This window comes from Chamaea fasciata, unplaced genomic scaffold, assembly GCF_029207755.1.
Source record: "Chamaea fasciata isolate MVZ Bird 193981 ecotype frontalis unplaced genomic scaffold, bChaFas1.0.hap1 SCAF_21, whole genome shotgun sequence".
Lineage (NCBI taxonomy): Eukaryota > Metazoa > Chordata > Aves > Passeriformes > Sylviidae > Chamaea > Chamaea fasciata.
Genome location: NW_027094106.1, coordinates 6,910,148 through 6,927,674, shown reverse-complemented (window position 1 = coordinate 6,927,674; position 17,527 = coordinate 6,910,148). Strand labels below are relative to the sequence as shown.

The window sequence follows — 17,527 nt, the reverse complement described above, 5'->3', positions numbered from 1 at the left end:
CCTTTCAGCAAGCTGCTGATGGGTGGATTTGCTTCCACCTCCTCTCCCGGGGGATGTGGGTACCCCTCTGCAGCTTTTCTGGGACTGCCTGGCATTTCGACACCATTTATGGGGTTGGAGTCGGCACAGACGGCAGAGCGGGTTGGGGAAAGTCCCTGCCCAGCCCTTGGCAGGGGAGAGCAGCCCCGGGGAGCCCCCACCCTGCCCATCCTGCACTGGGGGGGTGCTGGGGAGGGGCAGAGAGCGGCCAGCCTCCTACCCGCCAGCCTCTTCCCTGCGCCTGCCCCCTCCCTCACCGCCTCTCTGTTGCAGGAAGAGATCCAGCAGCTGAAGAGCAAACTCGAGAAGGTGGAGAAGGAGCGTAACGAGCTGCGGCTCAACAGCGACCGCCTGGAGAGCAGGGTAGGTCTTTGCCACCACTGGGTTGGGGAATGGTGCTGTGCCAGCCTGCCCCAGCCCATGGTCCCTTTCCCCCTGCCCCCCACAGATCACAGAACTGACATCGGAGCTGACGGACGAGCGGAACACCGGCGAGTCGGCCTCCCAGCTGCTAGACGCTGAGACAGCCGAGAGGCTGCGGGCTGAGAAGGAGATGAAGGACCTGCAGGTAAATGTGCCCCTCCCCAGCCTCGCAGTGTCTCCTGTCCCCTCAAGTGCTCACCACGGCCATGTCCCCTCCCAGGCCAAGTACGATGCCCTGAAGAAGCAGATGGAGTCAATGGAGATGGAGGTGATGGAGGCTCGGCTCATCCGGGCGGCTGAGCTCAACGGGGAGCTCGACGATGATGATTCAGGTACTCTCCTGCCTCCAGTGCTGGCTGCTGGCATACCCTGCAGTGTCCCCCTCTCCCTGTGCCACCCCCACAGCCCCTTGGTTCCCCACACAGGTGGCGAATGGCGGCTGAAATACGAGCGGGCAGTTCGGGAGATCGACTTCACCAAGAAACGGCTGCAGCAGGAGCTGGAGGACAAGCTGGAGGTGGAGCAGCAGGGCAAGAGGCAGCTGGAGCGCAAGGTGAGTGCGGGCTCAGCTCTGGGGACTCCATGGTCCCCTCAGCATGGCTAGGACAGCAGGGACATGGTGGCATCCCAGAGCCCTCACTGCCTGCCTGCCTCTGCCCACAGCTGGCGGACCTGCAGGCGGACAGCGAGGAGAGCCAGCGGGCACTGCAGCAACTGAAGAAGAAGTGCCAGCGCCTGGCTGCTGAGCTGCAGGACACCAAGCTGCACCTTGAGGGACAACAGGGACGCAACCACGACCTGGAGAAGAAGCAGCGGAGGTGGGGACAGTGCGCTGGCAGCGGGGGGGAAATGGGGGACACGCCTCTGGCAAAGTGGCATTACCATTTTAGCAGGGATTTGGGCACTTCACCAGCTCCTGCTTGGCTCCAGCGGGATGGGGCTGCCCAAGTTGGATGTGTTTGCTGTAGGGGGGGATCCCCGTGCCCTTTTGGGGGGTGCAGAGCTGAGTGATCCCATGTGGGGTCATGCCCCATGGTGGAGGCTGCTAGTGCCCTGCATCTCCGCTCGGCACGCACTGCTATCCCGTCCCCTCTCCCAGCCCCAAAGTTTGCTAACGTTATTAAGCAGCAGGGACGCTTTCATCTCATTATGGTAATGATCACACACACAAATACAGCGAGAGAATCCAATCTAATTAATTTCAATTTCCGCGGATTGGAGTCTGTGCTAATGCAGCTGTTTATTACCCAGCGCAAGGAAAAAACGGGGATTAGCTGCCGAGGTGTTTAACGCAGGTCACAAACTCAAGCGTAGGGTTGTTTTCCAAGCCCCAAAGGCAGTGATTTCAGAGCTAACCCGGCTGATCCCATCCCAGGGGCATTGGGAGAGATTGCCACATTGCTGCCTGGCTATAGGCTGTACTGAACACTCCTTCAACAGGGGCTTGTGTCCCCTTCAGGGGGTCGTGTGGCCGCTTTGGGGTTGGGACTGGTGCCATGTCATGTGGAATCCCAGCACTGGGATGCAGCTGTGGGAGCTGAGGTGCCACAAGAGCCCATCTCTCCTAGAGACCCTTCCATGTCCTGCTTGGTGGGTTTGGTGTGCCCCTGGAGTAGCCAAGCCCCTGCCATTTGCAGCCACAGTTCCATGGGCACATGCTGGCCCTGGAGAACAGCTGAGGTGCTGCTGGGATCAGTGCTGCACTCCCCATTAGCATGGAGTGAAGGTGTCAGGAGGAGTGTCTGAGTGACTTGGTGCCACCGTGCTGGCAATTAAGACTCATCAACAGTGTGTTCTACACAAGCACTCAGCAGCACACCACCCTTCCCAGTGCTTGCTGCTGAGGGAGGGCGATGCTCAGTGCAGTGCCCCTGTCACAGGGCTGAGGATCAGTCCCCAGAGTGCTGAGTGCTCACCCCACTCTCCCCATGCAGGTTTGACAGTGAGCTCTCACAAGCACATGAGGAGGTGCAGCGGGAACGGCTGCAGCGGGAGAAGCTGAGCCGAGAAAAGGATGTGCTGGTGGCCGAGGTCTTTGGCCTCAAGCAGCTGCTGGAGGTGAGTGGCCCCGGGACGCTTCCCAGCCTCCCAATCACTGGGTGCCCCGGGTTGACGGTGACCCTGTCTGTCACAGGACAAGGAGTCGGACATCACAGGGCTGACACAGAAGGCGGAGGCGCTGGAGGCAGAGCTGCAGGACATCTCCTCCCAGGAGTCAAAGGACGAAGCCTCCCTGGCCAAGGTGAAGAAACAGCTGAGGGACCTGGAGGCGAAGGTCAAAGACCAGGAGGAGGAACTGGATGAGCAGGCTGGGACCATCCAGATGCTGGAGCAGGTACGGCGGGGAGGGGCAAGGTTTCTGGGTGGGGTGGTTTCATGCAGGGCTGTTATTACCTGGGCTGGGCTTGCCTGGGCAGAGGAGGCAGCCAGGCATCGCCGCAGCCGACACGGCTCCTGGCCCTCCGTGCCATGGCCCGGCAGGTCACCATGGGGCGGGCAGCCCAGCTGGCCTCAGACCGGGGAGTTTTCAGGGTGAGTGGTGACTGGAGAGTGGCATGGAGGGGTCTCCTTCTCTCTGACCACGTCCTCACCATTTGCAGGCGAAGCTGCGGCTGGAAATGGAGATGGAGAGGCTGCGGCAGACCCACGCCAAGGAGGTGGAGAGCCGTGATGAGGAGGTGGAGGAGATCCGGCAGTCATGCCAGAAGAAGGTAGGGCTCAGCTGTGGCCCCTCTGCCCAGAAGGGCCTGGGATGCCTCCCCATGCCCTGGTCGGGTGCTGGGAGCTGCCAGCTGGGCACCGTCACGCAGCACCCAGCTCCCACGCAGCCGACCACAGCCCGGCTCCACCGGCCTGGCGGGTCCGACCAGTCCTTCTGCTGCCCGGGCCAGCACACGCCGGGCTTTGTGCCTCTGGTTGCACAAACACCCGGCTGGTGGGGTCACCCAGTGTCCCCAGGGTGCAGGGACACGTGAGAAGTGGGTCATGACCCGTCCCCGCCGCCCTGACTGGCTGCCCCCTGGCTGTCCCCCAGCTGAAGCAGATGGAGGTGCAGCTGGAGGAGGAGTACGAGGACAAGCAGAAGGTGCTGAGAGAGAAGCGGGAGCTGGAGAGCAAGTTATCTGCTGTCAGCGAGCAGGTGGGGCGAAGGGCAGCTGGGCACCTGCCTTGCACTGGGGACCCTGAGGTGGCCATGGTGGGGTGGACACCCCTCTGGCATGGAGCCGTGGCAAAGTTTCCCTTGCCACAGGCCAACCAGCGGGACTTTGAGACGGAAAAGCGCCTGCGCCGGGACCTGAAGAGAACGAAGGCGCTGCTGGCTGATGCTCAGATCATGCTGGACCACCTGAAAAACAACGCACCCAGCAAGAGGGAGATCACCCAGCTCAAGAATCAGGTGTGCATCTAGAAACTCCTCATACTGCAGGCTTTGAGGGACACAGGGTGTCCCTGTTCCCTGGCCAGGCACTGAGCTATATCCCTGCAGCTGGAAGAGTCAGAGTTCACCTGTGCAGCTGCTGTCAAGGCCCGCAAATCCATGGAGGTGGAGATCGAGGACCTCCACCTGCAGATCGATGACCTTGCCAAGGCCAAGGCAGCGGTGAGTGGGTTTGAGTTGTGATGAGCCATGGTGGGGCCATGTCCCATTTGCACCCAGGGTGGCCCCATGCTGTTTGGAGTGGGTTTGGGGGGTGAGTGCCCCATTCTTGGGATGCAGCGGGAGACACGTGTGGCTCCCTGCAGCTGGAGGAGCAGCTGAGCCGTCTGCAGCGGGAAAAGAATGAGGTGCAGAGCCGGCTGGAGGAGGACCAGGAGGACATGAATGAGCTGATGAAGAAGCACAAGGCAGCTGTGGCCCAGGTGAAGGGGGAGCAGCATCTGCACCCACCTCCTCAAGATGTCCTTCTTGGAGCCAGCTCAGTGGGATCCCCACTGATGGCCCTGGTGTGTCCTGCAGGCATCCCGGGACCTGGCACAGATGAATGACCTCCAGGCACAGCTGGAGGAGGTCAGCAAGGAGAAGCAGGAGCTGCAGGAGAAGGTGAGGATGCACCCTGAGTGAAGCTAGGTCAGTGGGGGGCACCCAGACACCCACTGCCCACACCGTGGGGGTGTAGAGCAGTCCCGTGGGAAGCTCTCCGTCAGGATGGGAGCAGCATGGCCAGCAACTCTCTTCCAAGACAGCGTGGCGGGGGGGGCAGGGTGATTGTGGTCGAGGCTGAGGCTGTGCCCTCTCCCGCAGCTGCAAGGTCTGCAGAGCCAGCTGGAGTTCCTGGAGCAATCCATGGTGGACAAGTCGCTGGTGAGCCGGCAGGAGGCCAAAATCCGTGAGCTAGAGACCAGGCTGGAGTTCGAGAGGACGCAAGTCAAGCGCCTGGAGGTAGTCACAGGGCTTTCCGTCTGCTCCAGCTGGGACAGGGGTGCAACAGGACCATAACAAAGCCTGCCTGGGGGTCTTCTGAGTGCCTCCCCTCCCCATGACCCCCCACACTGCAACCCTCCCTCTCTGGCAGCCTATCCCTGTCTCCACAGGGAAGGCTCCCTGCAAGCACTGATAACAGTAATCCACCGCCCAGCCCGGCAAAGTGCTGCTCTTTCCCTGCATCGACTTAGGGAAATTATAGACTCCCCAGTCCCGCGAACACAGCCTGTTTTATATTCTGCCTCCGCAGCTCTGCCGGGGAGCGCGGCAGCTTAGCTCTCCTCTTCATATTTTCCAAGCTATTATTTCCTTCTCCACTCTCTCTGCCGGGGCCATAAATATGCAGCGGCTGGCTCAGTGGCTGGGGGAGAATGGGAGCTATTTTTTCCCTACGTTACATGTTTTAATTACTTCACACACAGTTAAATCTATTTTTCCGATTCAACAAAGCCCTTGCTGTTGTTCTGCCCCTTCCCTGGCCCTGGGAGGGGGTGGTTTCTCCTCCATCTCCTTGTGCAAATTGATGGGAGTGGGATTAATCCTCGCATCATTCCCTGGTGGGTGTCGGGATGAGGGTGGACCTGCAGGGTGAGAGGTCTGTGGGGAGGTTTGGGGTGACCCCGCTGCTCGGCAGAGCCTGGCCACGCGGCTGAAGGAGAACATGGAGAAGCTGACGGAAGAGCGGGATCAGCGCGCAGCCGCCGAGAACCGGGAGAAGGAGCAGAACAAGCGGCTGCAGCGGCAGCTCCGTGATGTCAAGGAGGAGATGGGCGAGCTGGCCAAGAAGGAGGCAGAAGCCAGCCGCAAGAAACATGAGCTGGTGAGGCACCCGTGACAGGGCCAGGCAGGGGACAAGGGGGTGTTCCCTGAGGAGCGTGGCTCATCCCACTCCCTCCCCGCAGGAGATGGACCTGGAGAGCCTGGAAGCCGCCAACCAGAGCCTGCAGTCAGACCTGAAGCTGGCCTTCAAGCGCATCGGGGACCTGCAGGCAGCCATCGAGGATGAGATGGAGAGTGACAGCAATGAGGACCTCATCAACAGGTGAGAGCACTTGGGCCCAGCTCCCACACGTCCCTGGGCGTCACCGCTTCCCCTCGTCACTTCAGAAATGCCACAGGGACCCCTTGGCTCTGCCTGGCCCTGGCAGGATGCTGTCTGTGCATCCATCCATACATCGTGCACACATGCATCTGTCCATGCGCCCGTGTCTGTCCATCCGTGCATCGGGCACCTGTGCGCACGGGCATCAGTCCATGCGTCTGTGCATCCATCCCCCCATCCACCCGCAGCCCCCGTGAGCTTCAACCACTTGTGGAGGTGCCTGAAATGCATCCAGGATCCTGCCAGCTGGCTGGAAACAGCCCAGAGAGCCCCAGGAGCCAAGACAGCACAAGCTGGCAGGAGGTTTGGGATGCTGGGATCCAGCCCAGCCCAGGATAGAATTATAGAATTGTATAATTGTTTAGGTGGGGAAAGACCTCTGAGATAATCGACTCCAGCCATTAACTCAGCACTGCCATGTTAGCACTATATCATGTCCTCAGGTGCCACATACATACATTTTTTAATGTTTCCAGGGAATGACTCCACCACTTCCCTGGACAGCCTATTCCAATGTCTGACCACCCTTTTGATGAAGAAATTTTCCCTAATATCCAAACCTCCCATGGCACAACTTGAAGCCATGTCCTCTTGTCTTGTTGCCTGTTCCTTGGGAGCAGTGCCAGACCCCCCTGGCTACAACCTCCTTTCAGGAAGTTGTAGGGACTAAAAAAGTCGCCCCGATCCTCCTTTTCTCCAGGCTGACCCTCCCAGCTCCCTCAGTTACTCCTCATCAGACCCTTCCCTAGCTCTGTTGCCTTTCTTTGGATATGCTTCAGCACCCAACCTGGGATGCTGGGATCCAGCTGGGTGCAACCCCACTCCAGGGGCACAGGGCAGCCTCACCTCCCTCCCCTGACCCTTCCCTATAATTTAATTTGCTCATATCTGTTTCCCACCCACTTGGTCTTATTTTTTTATTTATTTTCCCTTCATTTGATTTCTTTTCTGTTGTGTTTCTCCCCTCTCCGACCCTGCCCCCCACCCCCTCCAACCCCTCCCAGTTTGCAGGACATGGTGGCAAAGTATCAGAAAAGAAAGAGTAAACTGTGAGGATCATCTCTTTCCTTCCTCCCCTCCCCTAACCCCCACCTCACCCCCAGGGGCCGGGGTCCCGCATGCCACTGGCCCAACTCCGCATGCCCTAACAGCATGCACAGCACGGCTCAGCACAGCACATAACCACATCCCACGCATGGGGACGGGATGAGCCCCTGGGATGGGGTGGGGGGTGATGCTCTGCCGTGGCTGATGGCAAATGTGTCAGCGTGGAGGGCAGCAATGGAGCCCTGCTGCCACTAATTAATAACCCCATCGACCCGGATCCTGCTTAACTAACGGCACGTTTTCCTGGACATAAACTGTGTTTGATGTGGAGTTTAATTCCATCAGTCAGAAAACCTTAGCTGCCCCCAGAGCTTGTTTTCGGGGTTTGTTGGGGGTTTTTTTGGTGTCGTTCTGTGTTTTTTTTGTTGGTGGTTTTTTTTTCCCCCCAAGCCCAGCATTGCCTGGATGTATTGCAGGGGAGGGAGATGCGCAGGATGGAGAGCGGCTTGTTGCTCTGAATTTAAAAACAGAAGGATTCATATACAGGTTCTATCCCAGCCTGTCCCTTGTGCTGTTTGCCTTCATTCCCAGGCAGGGAATAAGCCCAGAACTAGGAGGATAAAAGGCCATTTAAGATCCTATGATACATCCCATCCCTTCCTTGGAGTGGCCTGGTGGGAGCAGGGTGGCAAGAGGGGACCACACTGCTTCAATTTCCGTATAGATCCCGACGGTGCTGCCATAACCCTAATGAAAGCAGTAAGCGGTGAGGTATTAAGAGAGATTTATTCAGGGATGCTTTTAACGTGGAGGAATGGATTTTGCAATGCAGACAGCACCTTCTTTCTAAAGGCAATCAATATGGTTACGAACGGCTGTTATAAATTAGATGGTTTAAGCCAGATAGGGCTTTTTTTTTTACACCGGGACGTAAATCAGGGGCTCTCGGGCACGGCAGGGCTGTAAATCTGCCCGCTGTGCTCCCGCGCCCGCCGTGCCGGAGTCGTTTCTGTTCCGCCTGCTAAACTCCTGTTTACCCGGGGCCATCAGCATTGCTCTTCCTCGCTGTAATTCTGCACTCGACGGCAGCCTATAAAATGAACCCACTTATTTCCTTCCCAATCCTGGAGCTGGAAATCTCTCCTGTGTTTCTGGAGGTGTGCCCTGCCTGCTGCCCCAAAGCCAGGCCTTGCTGTCTCCAGCTCTGAAGCCATGCAGTGACAGGGAGATGTTGGGCAGAGGGTGCAGGAGCCCTTTGGGCAGCCACAGGGGTGGTTTGGGGGTGCCTCAGGGAGCCCCTGGCTTGCAGGTTGAACTATGTGCGTACAGATTATGTCCCTGAGATGGAGCAGAACCATAGGATGGGGTTTCACCCATGCCAGGGTATGCAGGCAGTGGGTAGTGGAGGGGTTCTGTGCCTTCCATTGCACTTCCATCTCTCCAGTACCCAAAAACTCACTGCCTACTGCTGACCTCTTGCTTTCTTCCACCCTGACCTGCTCCTCCGGCAGCGACGGTGACTCAGATGTGGACTCGGAGCTGGAGGAGCGCGTGGATGGGGTGAAGTCTTGGCTCTCCAAGAACAAAGGCTCCTCCAAAGCACTCTCGGATGATGGCAGCCTGAAGGGCAGCAGGTGGGTGCAGGGCTGGGCACGAGACTGGCAGGGAGAGCTGAACTGTGCTGGGGCAGGGACAGGGCTGGGTGGGTGCCTGTGGGATGTGGCATTTGGTGCTGTGTTCCCACCTGGTGTTTGCATGGACGGCCAGGGAGGGGTTAATGGTGGTGAGCCGCTCTGTGTGCACTGGGGACACATGTCCCCCACGCCCAAGGGGACCTCCTTTGTCCCTATTCCCTTATCCCACCCTGGAGGCATATGTGGCATCCACAGCCCCTACCCCATCTGCCTCCCAAGAGTTTGCAGTGCTGGGCTTTAACTCTGTGCAGCATTCCAGGACTGATTCCCTGCTCCATCCTGCCCTCCTCTGCAGCCCCACACACCCCTCCCCATACCTCTCAGAAAATGTTGGCAGAGGTGGGGGACATGCCCAGGTGCACCCACGGTGTGGGGCTGGGGCACACAGCCCCACTCCCCTTCCCCTTGGAAAATGCTTGCCTGCTGAGCACAGATTGCTTTTATCCAAACCAAATTTCCTAGCAGGGCTCCAGGAGTCCCAGGGGACTCCCTCCCTCTGCCGAGCAGGGGGGAAAGATCTGAGCTGGTTTCTGTTAATTGGTTTAATTTATTCAGCGGTGCAGATGTAAAACATTTTGTTATTGGAGATAATTCCACCTTTTCTGAAGTCAGGAATCAAACGCAGCAGCTCCAGGTAGCCAACAATGAAATAAATTGAAGGCAACACTTTAAAGGGGAATCAAAGTGCTGGGCTAGAACAATTCCCACATTTACATGACATTTTTCCACGATGCCATTTCCCGCTGACGCAAATTGCCGAGGCCGCCTCGCCGCCCCCCCCCGGCCCCCCCCCCCGCCTTCGCCCGCTCATCTCCGTGTCTCTCTTGTCTCCCCGGTGCGTGCGGGGCCGCGGGGCCGCGGCACAGGTCAGCCCCGCCGGACGGCCCCGAGCCCGAGGAGCGGCCGGTGTCGGTGTTGAGCTCCCTCAGCTACAGGAAGCGGCCGGGCCTCAAGGACTCCATAGGCGGCCGCGGGGATGAGCAGACGCTGTTCAGCGCCCTGGGCGAGCGGCCGCCTTCCCCCGAGCGCCCTCCGCGCAGGGCGGCCCGCGGCGGCGAGCCCCAGGACCGGGCCGCCGTCATCGCCCGCGCCTTCGCCGACGCCAGCGGCCGGGCTCGCCAAGGGCTGGACAAGCGGTGGTCCCTCTCGGCCACCGACGTAGAGAAAGCTTCTGTCGCCTCCGCCCCAGTGAGCCGCGTCTCCTCCGCCTCCTGGCGCGGGCTGGAGGACGGCGATGATGGGGACGAGGGGTGCTCGGTGCTGAGCTTCGCCCTCTCCAGCCCCGGCAGCTTGCGGAGCCGGCGCGGGGGCCCCGAGGGCCGGCCGGAGTCGCGGCTCTCCGTGGCCCGCAGCCGCCTGGATGAGGCGGACGAGGGGTCCCGCGGGCAGCCCCTCTTGGCGCGCAGCTTCTCTGTGCCCCCACGGCCCCGCAGCGCAGCCTCCGAGGAGGAGGGTGCTGGGGACGCCCGTCCCGTGCGGCACCGCTCCTACCTCGACCCCGACCTGGAAGCCGCTATCCAGGAGGTGCTGAGCTACCGCCCGCTGCGGGCCAGGGGCTACTCCAGCCCCGAGGCCGACTCGGGGGACGACGGCCGGAGTGTCCGGAGTGTCAGGAGTGTCCGCAGTGCGGCCCCCCTGGGCGCCGCTGACCGCCCCTCCGGCAGCCTGCGCCGCTCCGCATCCGCCCTCGACTTCTCCCGGCACACCTGCCGGTGCCGCAGCAGCTCGGGCTCCTCCGAGGAAGAGGAGGAGCGGAAGAAGAAGAGCTCCAAGAAGCGTGCCAAGAAAAGCAAGAAGAAATCCAAGAAGAAGAAGAAGAAGCAGGAGTCATCATCTGAGTCTAGTTCCTCCTCCGAGTCCTCCTCCGGCTCCACCAGCTCCTACCGCAGTACCTCCAGTGTCAAGAAGGGTCCGCGGGCGGCGGGGAGCGAGGAGCCGACACGTCCTGCCCGGGGCAAGAAGGAGGAGAAGCAGCGGAAGAAGCAGGTGGATAACCTGATGATGAAATATCTGTACCGTCCCGAGAGCGACTGAGGCAGGAGGTGGGAGCGGTGTGTGCCGTGCAGCATGAACCTCCCCGTGTGCCACTAACCGCTCGTCCTAACCCTCTCCTGACTGCGGAGTTCTCCTCTGCCGGCACGGGGCACCCCGGGACGGGGCAGCCCTCTGTGCCTGCAGCAGCCCCGCTTTGGGATGCAGCGGGGCATCCCCAACGCATCTCCATCCGTGGGGAGATCCCCGGCATGGGCGCAGCGGGACCGGCAGCTGCCCGTGCTGCTAGGAAGCAGCGTGTTCGGGATTAACGGCTGCGGGACACCAGGAAGTGCTAATCCCTTCCTGGCTCCCCCAGCCATCGGCCAGGACACATCTGGATTTATTCCTTCAAGAAAATTTTTAAGGGTTTGATGGGCAGCACAGCCCCCAGGAGCAGAGGCGAGTGGGATGGGTACTAACACGCACCCACTGCAGTGTGTGAGCATGGGGGAAGCAGCACCCATGGTGGGAGGGGGACCCAGGTTGGGCTGCTGGAGCTCCGAGTTGCCCTGTGCCCCGCTGAGTGCTTGTGATGGGAATTTTGGGTGTGAATGGCATCAACCTGCAGAACTCTGGAGCTCTGCACTCTGTTTGATGCAGAGAGGGTGTGTTTGAGCTTGCTGGCAGTGATTTCAGAGCAGGCTTCATTCTTTCTGATGGCTTGAATAGGAGAATGGCTGGAGGAAGGGAAAGAAGCCTTTTGGAAATGTGCTTGCCTTGGGCTGCCTGTCCCAGAGGAAGGGAAGGCATCATGGGATACCGAGGAGCAACACTCCCGGCACCCAGCCCTGGGCTCGGGTTCAACCAGGACCTCAGTCAGGGTGTCAGGGGGCCTGCTGTTGGTATCCAGAGCCATGAGCCTTTTCCTGGGCAGGCTCAGCTCAGCCCCACTGCAGAGCAGGGGCTCAGCTCAGCACAGCGAGGAGTTGTTTGCAGTGAGGCATGTCCCAAATATCTCGGAAAGAATAAAAAAAGGAGGCAATCAAGGCTCCATCCAGCTGGCTGCCAGTGTGCTGGCTCACCGCAGCTCCCGCTGCAGCCGGAGGGGAGTTGTGCTCAGCAGCCAAGCCATGCTGGGGACATGGAGCGCCTCCGTGTCACCCCCTCTAACCCCGCTTTCTCCCACAGCCCGACGAGCTCCCGGCACACCTTCACCTACGACAGATGGGACGATGAGCAGGACGCCGGGGACAGCACACGTCGCTCCTCCCGCAGCTCCCCCAGTGCCAGCGAGGCGGAGAGTCGGGCTGCTGAGACCCCCGCCTAGCCCCCCACCACCACTTCCCACCGCCCCGGGAACACTCAGCTCCGGGGTCGCCCCGGGCAGCCGGTATTTCTTCTGCGCGGGATGGGGGGACACACGCAGCCGCCCCCCCCGGCTCCAGCCATGGGAGGAGCAGCCCGGCCGGCTCGCTGGCTGCACCCTCCACCCTCCCACCTCCTGTCTGTCCTTGGCGGCAGAGTCGGCTGCTCCGGCACCCGGGATTTATTCCTCAGTGCCTGCTGGCTCCTTGTTTTATAACTTAAACTCCCCCGTTCGGCACCCTGCCGTCCTCTTACACCCCTTTTAGTTGAGCCAAAGACGTCTCTCGCTGGCCGGGCCCTGGGGAGCAGCCACTCAGCAACCGGGAAGGGGACATAGGGACAGGGTGCCACGTGCCCACCTGGGTTTTTGTCACCCCCCAGCCCCCCACCTCTGCCTGGCTGTTTTGCACTAGCCCAGCTGTGCATCTTCCCCCACCCCCTTTACTTTCAGTATGAAAATAAACATCATTTCTGGCTGGTGATACTGGCTGCTGCCTGCTCCATGTGCCTGGAGGGTCTCCCCATTTTGGGGGGGGAGGGGAGGTGTTTGCATGGTGCAAAGGTCTGATGGAATGCATCCAGCCCCAGCAAGGATGCAGGGCTTCGTGGAAAGGCTAAGTCTGGCCTCTTGCCTGAGCCTGCTGCACCCATGGGTGCTGGGGAGGGGAGTGGGGGGGGAAACCCTCGTGGGTGCCAGTGCTGAATCATTTATCAATCTTCATAAATATGCAGATGAGCAGCGGGACAGAGCCTCTGCCTGCCGGCGTTAAATAATTAACGCAGAGGAGATGATGATGTGCATTGCTGGCTGCCTGCATGGCTCAGCCTCGGCCCTGGCCATGTGCTGTCCCCCTGTCATGTGCTGTGCCCTGCACCTGGCCCCTGTGACACCCTGCACCTTGGGGACCCCCCCTCACTCCTTGGCAGGTTGTTTCCCTTTCCCCACCATCTCTTGGAAGCACACACAGGCCAAGCTCGGTGCTCGCTGCCATAAAGCCACGCTGCGCTAATGCGCTTTCATTAAGTGGGAGCGATCTAATGATAATAAAATGGCACATTTAACATTAAAACATTTAACTTGACTCCTAAGCGAGTGTGTCTCTCCGTGCTGCTCCAACTCCATCTTCATGAGGGTGACAAAGCTTCCTAATTTGTTCCCCAGGAGTGGGTGCTTGGTAGAAATGGCTTGGCACTGCATGGCATGGGGGATGCTGGGATGTGGGGAGGCAGGGTACCAGGATGCAGGGATGTGGGGAAGCAAGGTTGCAAAGGTGCTGGGATGGTGGAATATGGAGACATGGGGATGCAGGGTATCTGGGGTGCAGGGTTGGAGGAGTGCAGCGTGTTGGGAGTCCCCAGGGTGCAGGGAGGTGGAGATACATGGGGATGGAGGTGTACAGGATGTGGGGATGCAGCTGCAGGCCAGTGGGGGGCCATGGGGGCACATCTGGAGCCCCACATCTACTGTGCAGCCCCAAGCACACCGGGGAAACGAGTGACGGCAAAGTGGGCCATGTCGTAGGATGGCTTCTCACCCAGGCTCAGCTGACACAGCAATTTCCCCACCACTGGCGCCAGCTTGAACCCATGGCCTGTGGGAAGGAGAGGGAAGGTGGGGACACAACCATCCCCACAACCCCAGACAACTCTGGGGTGCAGGATTGTGGGGTTGGCTGCCTTTGCCTACCTGAGAAGCCAGCGCCAATGACGATGTTGCTGAACTTGGGATGCCGGTCCAGGATGAAATCTTCATCTGGAGTGTTCTGTGGAGCCAGGGTGTAAAGGTGGGGAGACAGCGTGGGGCCCGCCTTGGGGTGGGGGAAGGCTCAGGACCCCAGAAGCCTGGATCTGTTCCTCAGGGGAAATCTCACCGTGTAGAGGCAGGTCTCCCTCACTGCTGGCTGGGTCTCCAGCCCGGGCAGATAGCTGCTGATGAAGCTGCTCAGGATGGAGATGTCAGGGCCAGGGGCACTCGAGGGGACCTGATCCCGCTTCTCTGGGTCAATGGGGCTGCCATGGTGGTGGCACACCTGGAGGACAACTGGTCAGGGTGGGTCGGTTAGGGAATCCCCCCACCTTCATCTGTGCCCTGCTCACCTTCATCAGACCTGGGTACTCAATGGAGGGCAGCCCGTAGATGCCATGGGGGGCTTGGCTCAGCCCCAGGGTCAGGAAGCAGGGACTAACACTGCCCAAGCCAGCACTCCCAGATTGCTTCTCCCTCCAGTAGCAGACATCGATGCGCAGGGGCTGGAATCACTCCATTAGCTCTGGCCATGATTGTGCCACCCCCCCCCCCCCCCGTGCCACCAACCCTTACCTGCAGCGGCAGGTGGAGACCCAGCTGTTCCACGAAGGCACCAGTCCAGGCTCCAGCTGTGATGATGAGCCGGGGGGCTTTGTACACCCCAGCAGTGGTGGTGACAGTGACCGTGGCCCCAGGCTCGATGCGCACCACCTTCTCCCCATCCCGCAGGGTGCCCCCATGCCGGCGAAAGACTTCCTGCGTGGGGAGGGTGACAGGAGGTGGCTGCGGCGATAGAGCCAGGGGACCCCCATCCCATCCCAAACCGTCCCCAAAGCATCCCATCCCTTCAGCAGCGCCTACCTGCACTGCCCGCAGTGCCCGGTCAGCGAAGAGCACCCCGGCAGTGCTGTCCAGCACGGCCACCTGGCCAGCCTGCAGCCGGAAGCCAGGGAAGCGCTGGGCCAGCGCCGCGGCGTCGAGGACCTCGTCAGCACCCAGGCTCCTTCTGCAGGCCTCCAGCTCCGGCTCTCCCGGCGGCCCCAGCACGACCAGTCCCGTCTGCCTGCATCCCACCAGCCACGTCAGCTCGCCCTGCTCCCCCTCCCTGCACGGACTCCTCCACTTGCTCTGCCCCTGGGGGAAACTGAGGCACGGTGACACCAGTGATAACTGGGATGTGCTACACCCTGGTGCTGGGGCACCGCACAGTGGGATGTGGGTGACAAGGGCAGAGTGAGATCCATGGGGAGGGTCTGGACGCTGACATCACACTCTCCCCCTTAAATACAACAAACGCCATCAGCCCTGACCCCGGCACGGGAGGATCATTTAGATGCTCATTTTCTTAATGACATTTCCTTCATGGAGCCCCGAAAATTACCAGGAACTGGCAGCTGCCTGCCAAGCAAGCCACATCCCACCCAAAGGTCACCGCTCCCAGTCACCGCGGGGAGGGGACGATGCCCGGCGGTGGCTGCGTTCCTGTCCCCGTCACCTGTAGAGGGTGGTGCCGGTCTCGGCCTCCAGCTGCTGCCAGAGGCGGAAGCATTCGGGCATCATGCGGGAGTAGTACTCCTGGGGGTAGGCACTGCGGATGATGCGGCTCTGCCCATGCGAGCTGCCCCGAGAGTGGGGCAGGAGGAACTGTAGGGCAGAGAGGACATGGGGGTGACCACAGATACCGCCACCCTCAACCCCACCAGCCCCGTGTACACCAGCGCCGTGCGGCAGAGGGCACCTTGGGACACAGCCTGTCCTGTCAACCATGGCACCGGGAAACAGCAGGAAACGGGGGTCCTGGCACTGGGGACAGGGGGTCCTGGCGCTGGGGACAGGGTGTCCTGGCTCTGGGGACTGCAGTGCCAGAAGTAACTCTGCTCCGTACCACGGTGGAAGGCAGCCAGCTCTGCAGGCACCTACCCCAGCCTGCTGGGAATGGGGACATGGCAGAATGGGGTCACCATACCTGCTCCAGCAGCAGGGTGTCCTTGTGGCGCTGGGCCAGGTGGTAGGCAGTGAAAGAGCCCTGGATGCCAGCCCCGATGACAATGACATCGTAGGTGGACTTCTGGGGCTGGCTTGGGGCAGCCATGTCCGTCCTCGTCCCTGCTTCTGCCTCTCTGGCCGCTGGGAGGGGAGCCAAGGGGAGGAACGGGGCAGAGTCCAGCCAAGCCGAGCAGGTGGTGGAGCCTTGGCCAATTTCCAGCTCTGTGGGGACACAGGGGCCGCATTCTTCCTACCCCTTGGGGCTGGCCAGGCAGGAATATTCTCATTCCCCCACCAACACCAGCACTTGGTCTCATCAGGGCAGGCAGCTCAGCCGATCAGAGTGAACGGGTGGCATAGATGTGAAGGAAAACTGCTTCCAATAAATCCCCCTTTGCACTGGTCACTGCTGGCTCCAGCTGTGGTGGGACACAGGGCTTCCATTCCTGTGCCAACGGGAAACCCTTCCTTGCTTCCAGGCAAACGGGGCTGTTTTTCCTCCAGCACAATTTATTACAGCCATAAACCATTTTGTTGCCATCTTCTGTTATTATTTTTTTTAACAGGAGATAGGGGTGATTTAGGGCTCACCAGAGCTTCCAGGACGTGGCATGGTGGATTTTGCAAATCTGTAAAATTTTGGGGTGTGACAGGGGTTTGGAGACAATGTCTTGGAATGGGGGATAACACAGGCCAGGGGCTGCCAGTTTTGCCCACTGCCACCACTGCCCCATGCTGCCTGACAGCTAATTAGGGGAATTAATTTACTCTGGTTTCTGCGGTGTAAAAGGCATTATTTTCTGGTTAATTGTCATTATTACGAAATGTTAAATATCATTATTTATTTTGCCACATGCCTCTGGTGATGAATGAAGCACTGGGGAGCACTGGAGGCTCCCACCAGGTCACAGGGACACCCCAACATCATGCAAAGGCAGAACTGGCAGTTCACAGAGACAGGGAGGTGAGAGGAGGAGAATGGGCAGCACAGGCAGAGGTTGGGGTGTCCCCCAGACCCCTCATGCACCCCACTACCCATAGCCACTGCTGCAGTGAGTGCATCCCAGTCTCAGCATCAGCACAATGCCCAGGGCTCTGCCTCGCACAGGGCCCCATTAAATCAGCACATCCTCGCTCGCCTTTGATGTTACAAATAATTCAGCAATTTCTCTGGGTTTCAGCTGACTTTTTTTTTTTTTTGCTTTGAATAGCCCCTCTACTTGCTCTTCCTTTTTTGCTGGTAAGATGAAGAATAATTAATTATCCGTGAAATGTTAAATGGTAAAAATGAACTCCTCTCCCGTTAACAGTGTGGTAATAGAACGGATGGAAAAGCCTCGCTTGTGAGGTTACAGAGGTGGTGAGACCTTTGGTGGGATGCAAATCACCATCCCCAAGGTTCTGTGGGACACCTCAAGCCACTGCTTTTGTTCTGCAGGTGACCCCCACCAGGGCTGAACCCAGGCATCAGGGAGGTCTACACCCCTAAAGTCCAAAAAGCAGCTTCAAAACTACAGCTTGCCTTAAGGTGAATTTTTGGGGGTTCCCTCAGCCCTGTGCCAAGGTCTCCATCATCCCTGCAATGTCCTCCTCATGTTGGTTTATACTGTCTGGAGGCAATGCTTGTGGCAACAAGAAATCCATTTCCTTAAGCAGCCGGCATGGGTCAGGAGAGCTCAGTAAAAATGAAATATTCCCTGTGTGGGCTGGGTGGATGGATGGGGAAA

General features: G+C 59.6%; 2 protein-coding genes across 9 annotated transcripts in view; one reads left to right on the top strand and one right to left on the bottom strand.

Moving 5' to 3' along the window:
* The window catches only part of MYO18A (myosin XVIIIA), a 36,867-nt gene extending 24,320 nt beyond the window's left edge, over positions 1-12,547 (top strand). For 6 of the 8 annotated variants that reach the window (XM_066202064.1, XM_066202061.1, XM_066202062.1 and 3 more), the window contains 19 exons: positions 313-402; positions 488-607; positions 683-794; positions 888-1,015; positions 1,126-1,280; positions 2,397-2,520; positions 2,597-2,797; positions 3,063-3,173; positions 3,497-3,601; positions 3,713-3,859; positions 3,950-4,063; positions 4,207-4,323; positions 4,421-4,504; positions 4,706-4,843; positions 5,520-5,705; positions 5,788-5,927; positions 6,992-7,036; positions 8,546-8,668; positions 11,891-12,547. In XM_066202064.1, coding sequence (XP_066058161.1) covers positions 313-402; positions 488-607; positions 683-794; positions 888-1,015; positions 1,126-1,280; positions 2,397-2,520; positions 2,597-2,797; positions 3,063-3,173; positions 3,497-3,601; positions 3,713-3,859; positions 3,950-4,063; positions 4,207-4,323; positions 4,421-4,504; positions 4,706-4,843; positions 5,520-5,705; positions 5,788-5,927; positions 6,992-7,036; positions 8,546-8,668; positions 11,891-12,029 — 2,379 coding nt within the window. In that variant the 3' untranslated portion in view covers positions 12,030-12,547. The remainder of the gene's footprint in view (positions 1-312; positions 403-487; positions 608-682; positions 795-887; positions 1,016-1,125; positions 1,281-2,396; positions 2,521-2,596; positions 2,798-3,062; positions 3,174-3,496; positions 3,602-3,712; positions 3,860-3,949; positions 4,064-4,206; positions 4,324-4,420; positions 4,505-4,705; positions 4,844-5,519; positions 5,706-5,787; positions 5,928-6,991; positions 7,037-8,545; positions 8,669-11,890) is intronic. The other 2 variants (XM_066202065.1, XM_066202069.1) reach the window with 1 other exon arrangement.
* Positions 12,548-13,051: 504 nt separating this feature from the next.
* PIPOX (pipecolic acid and sarcosine oxidase) lies at positions 13,052-15,930 on the bottom strand. The gene is made up of 8 exons (XM_066202072.1): positions 15,781-15,930; positions 15,310-15,458; positions 14,676-14,877; positions 14,388-14,570; positions 14,165-14,317; positions 13,939-14,097; positions 13,755-13,830; positions 13,052-13,659 (listed from the first exon to the last, which is right to left on the bottom strand). The coding sequence occupies exons 1-8, from the start codon at positions 15,904-15,906 to the stop codon at positions 13,529-13,531; spliced, it is 1,179 nt and encodes a 392-aa protein (XP_066058169.1). The 5' UTR covers positions 15,907-15,930; the 3' UTR covers positions 13,052-13,528.
* Positions 15,931-17,527: the final 1,597 nt, after the last annotated feature.

Coding starts and splice junctions, on each gene's coding strand:
- PIPOX (XM_066202072.1), bottom strand. CDS start 15,906: ATGGCTGCCCCAAGCCAGCCCCAGAAGTCCACCTACGATGTCATTGTC. Junction 14,878..15,309: donor ACCGGCACCACCCTCTACAG/GTGACGGGGACA, acceptor GGTGGGATGCAG/GCAGACGGGACTGGTCGTGC. Junction 14,318..14,387: donor GTCTCCACCTGCCGCTGCAG/GTAAGGGTTGGT, acceptor GAGTGATTCCAG/CCCCTGCGCATCGATGTCTG.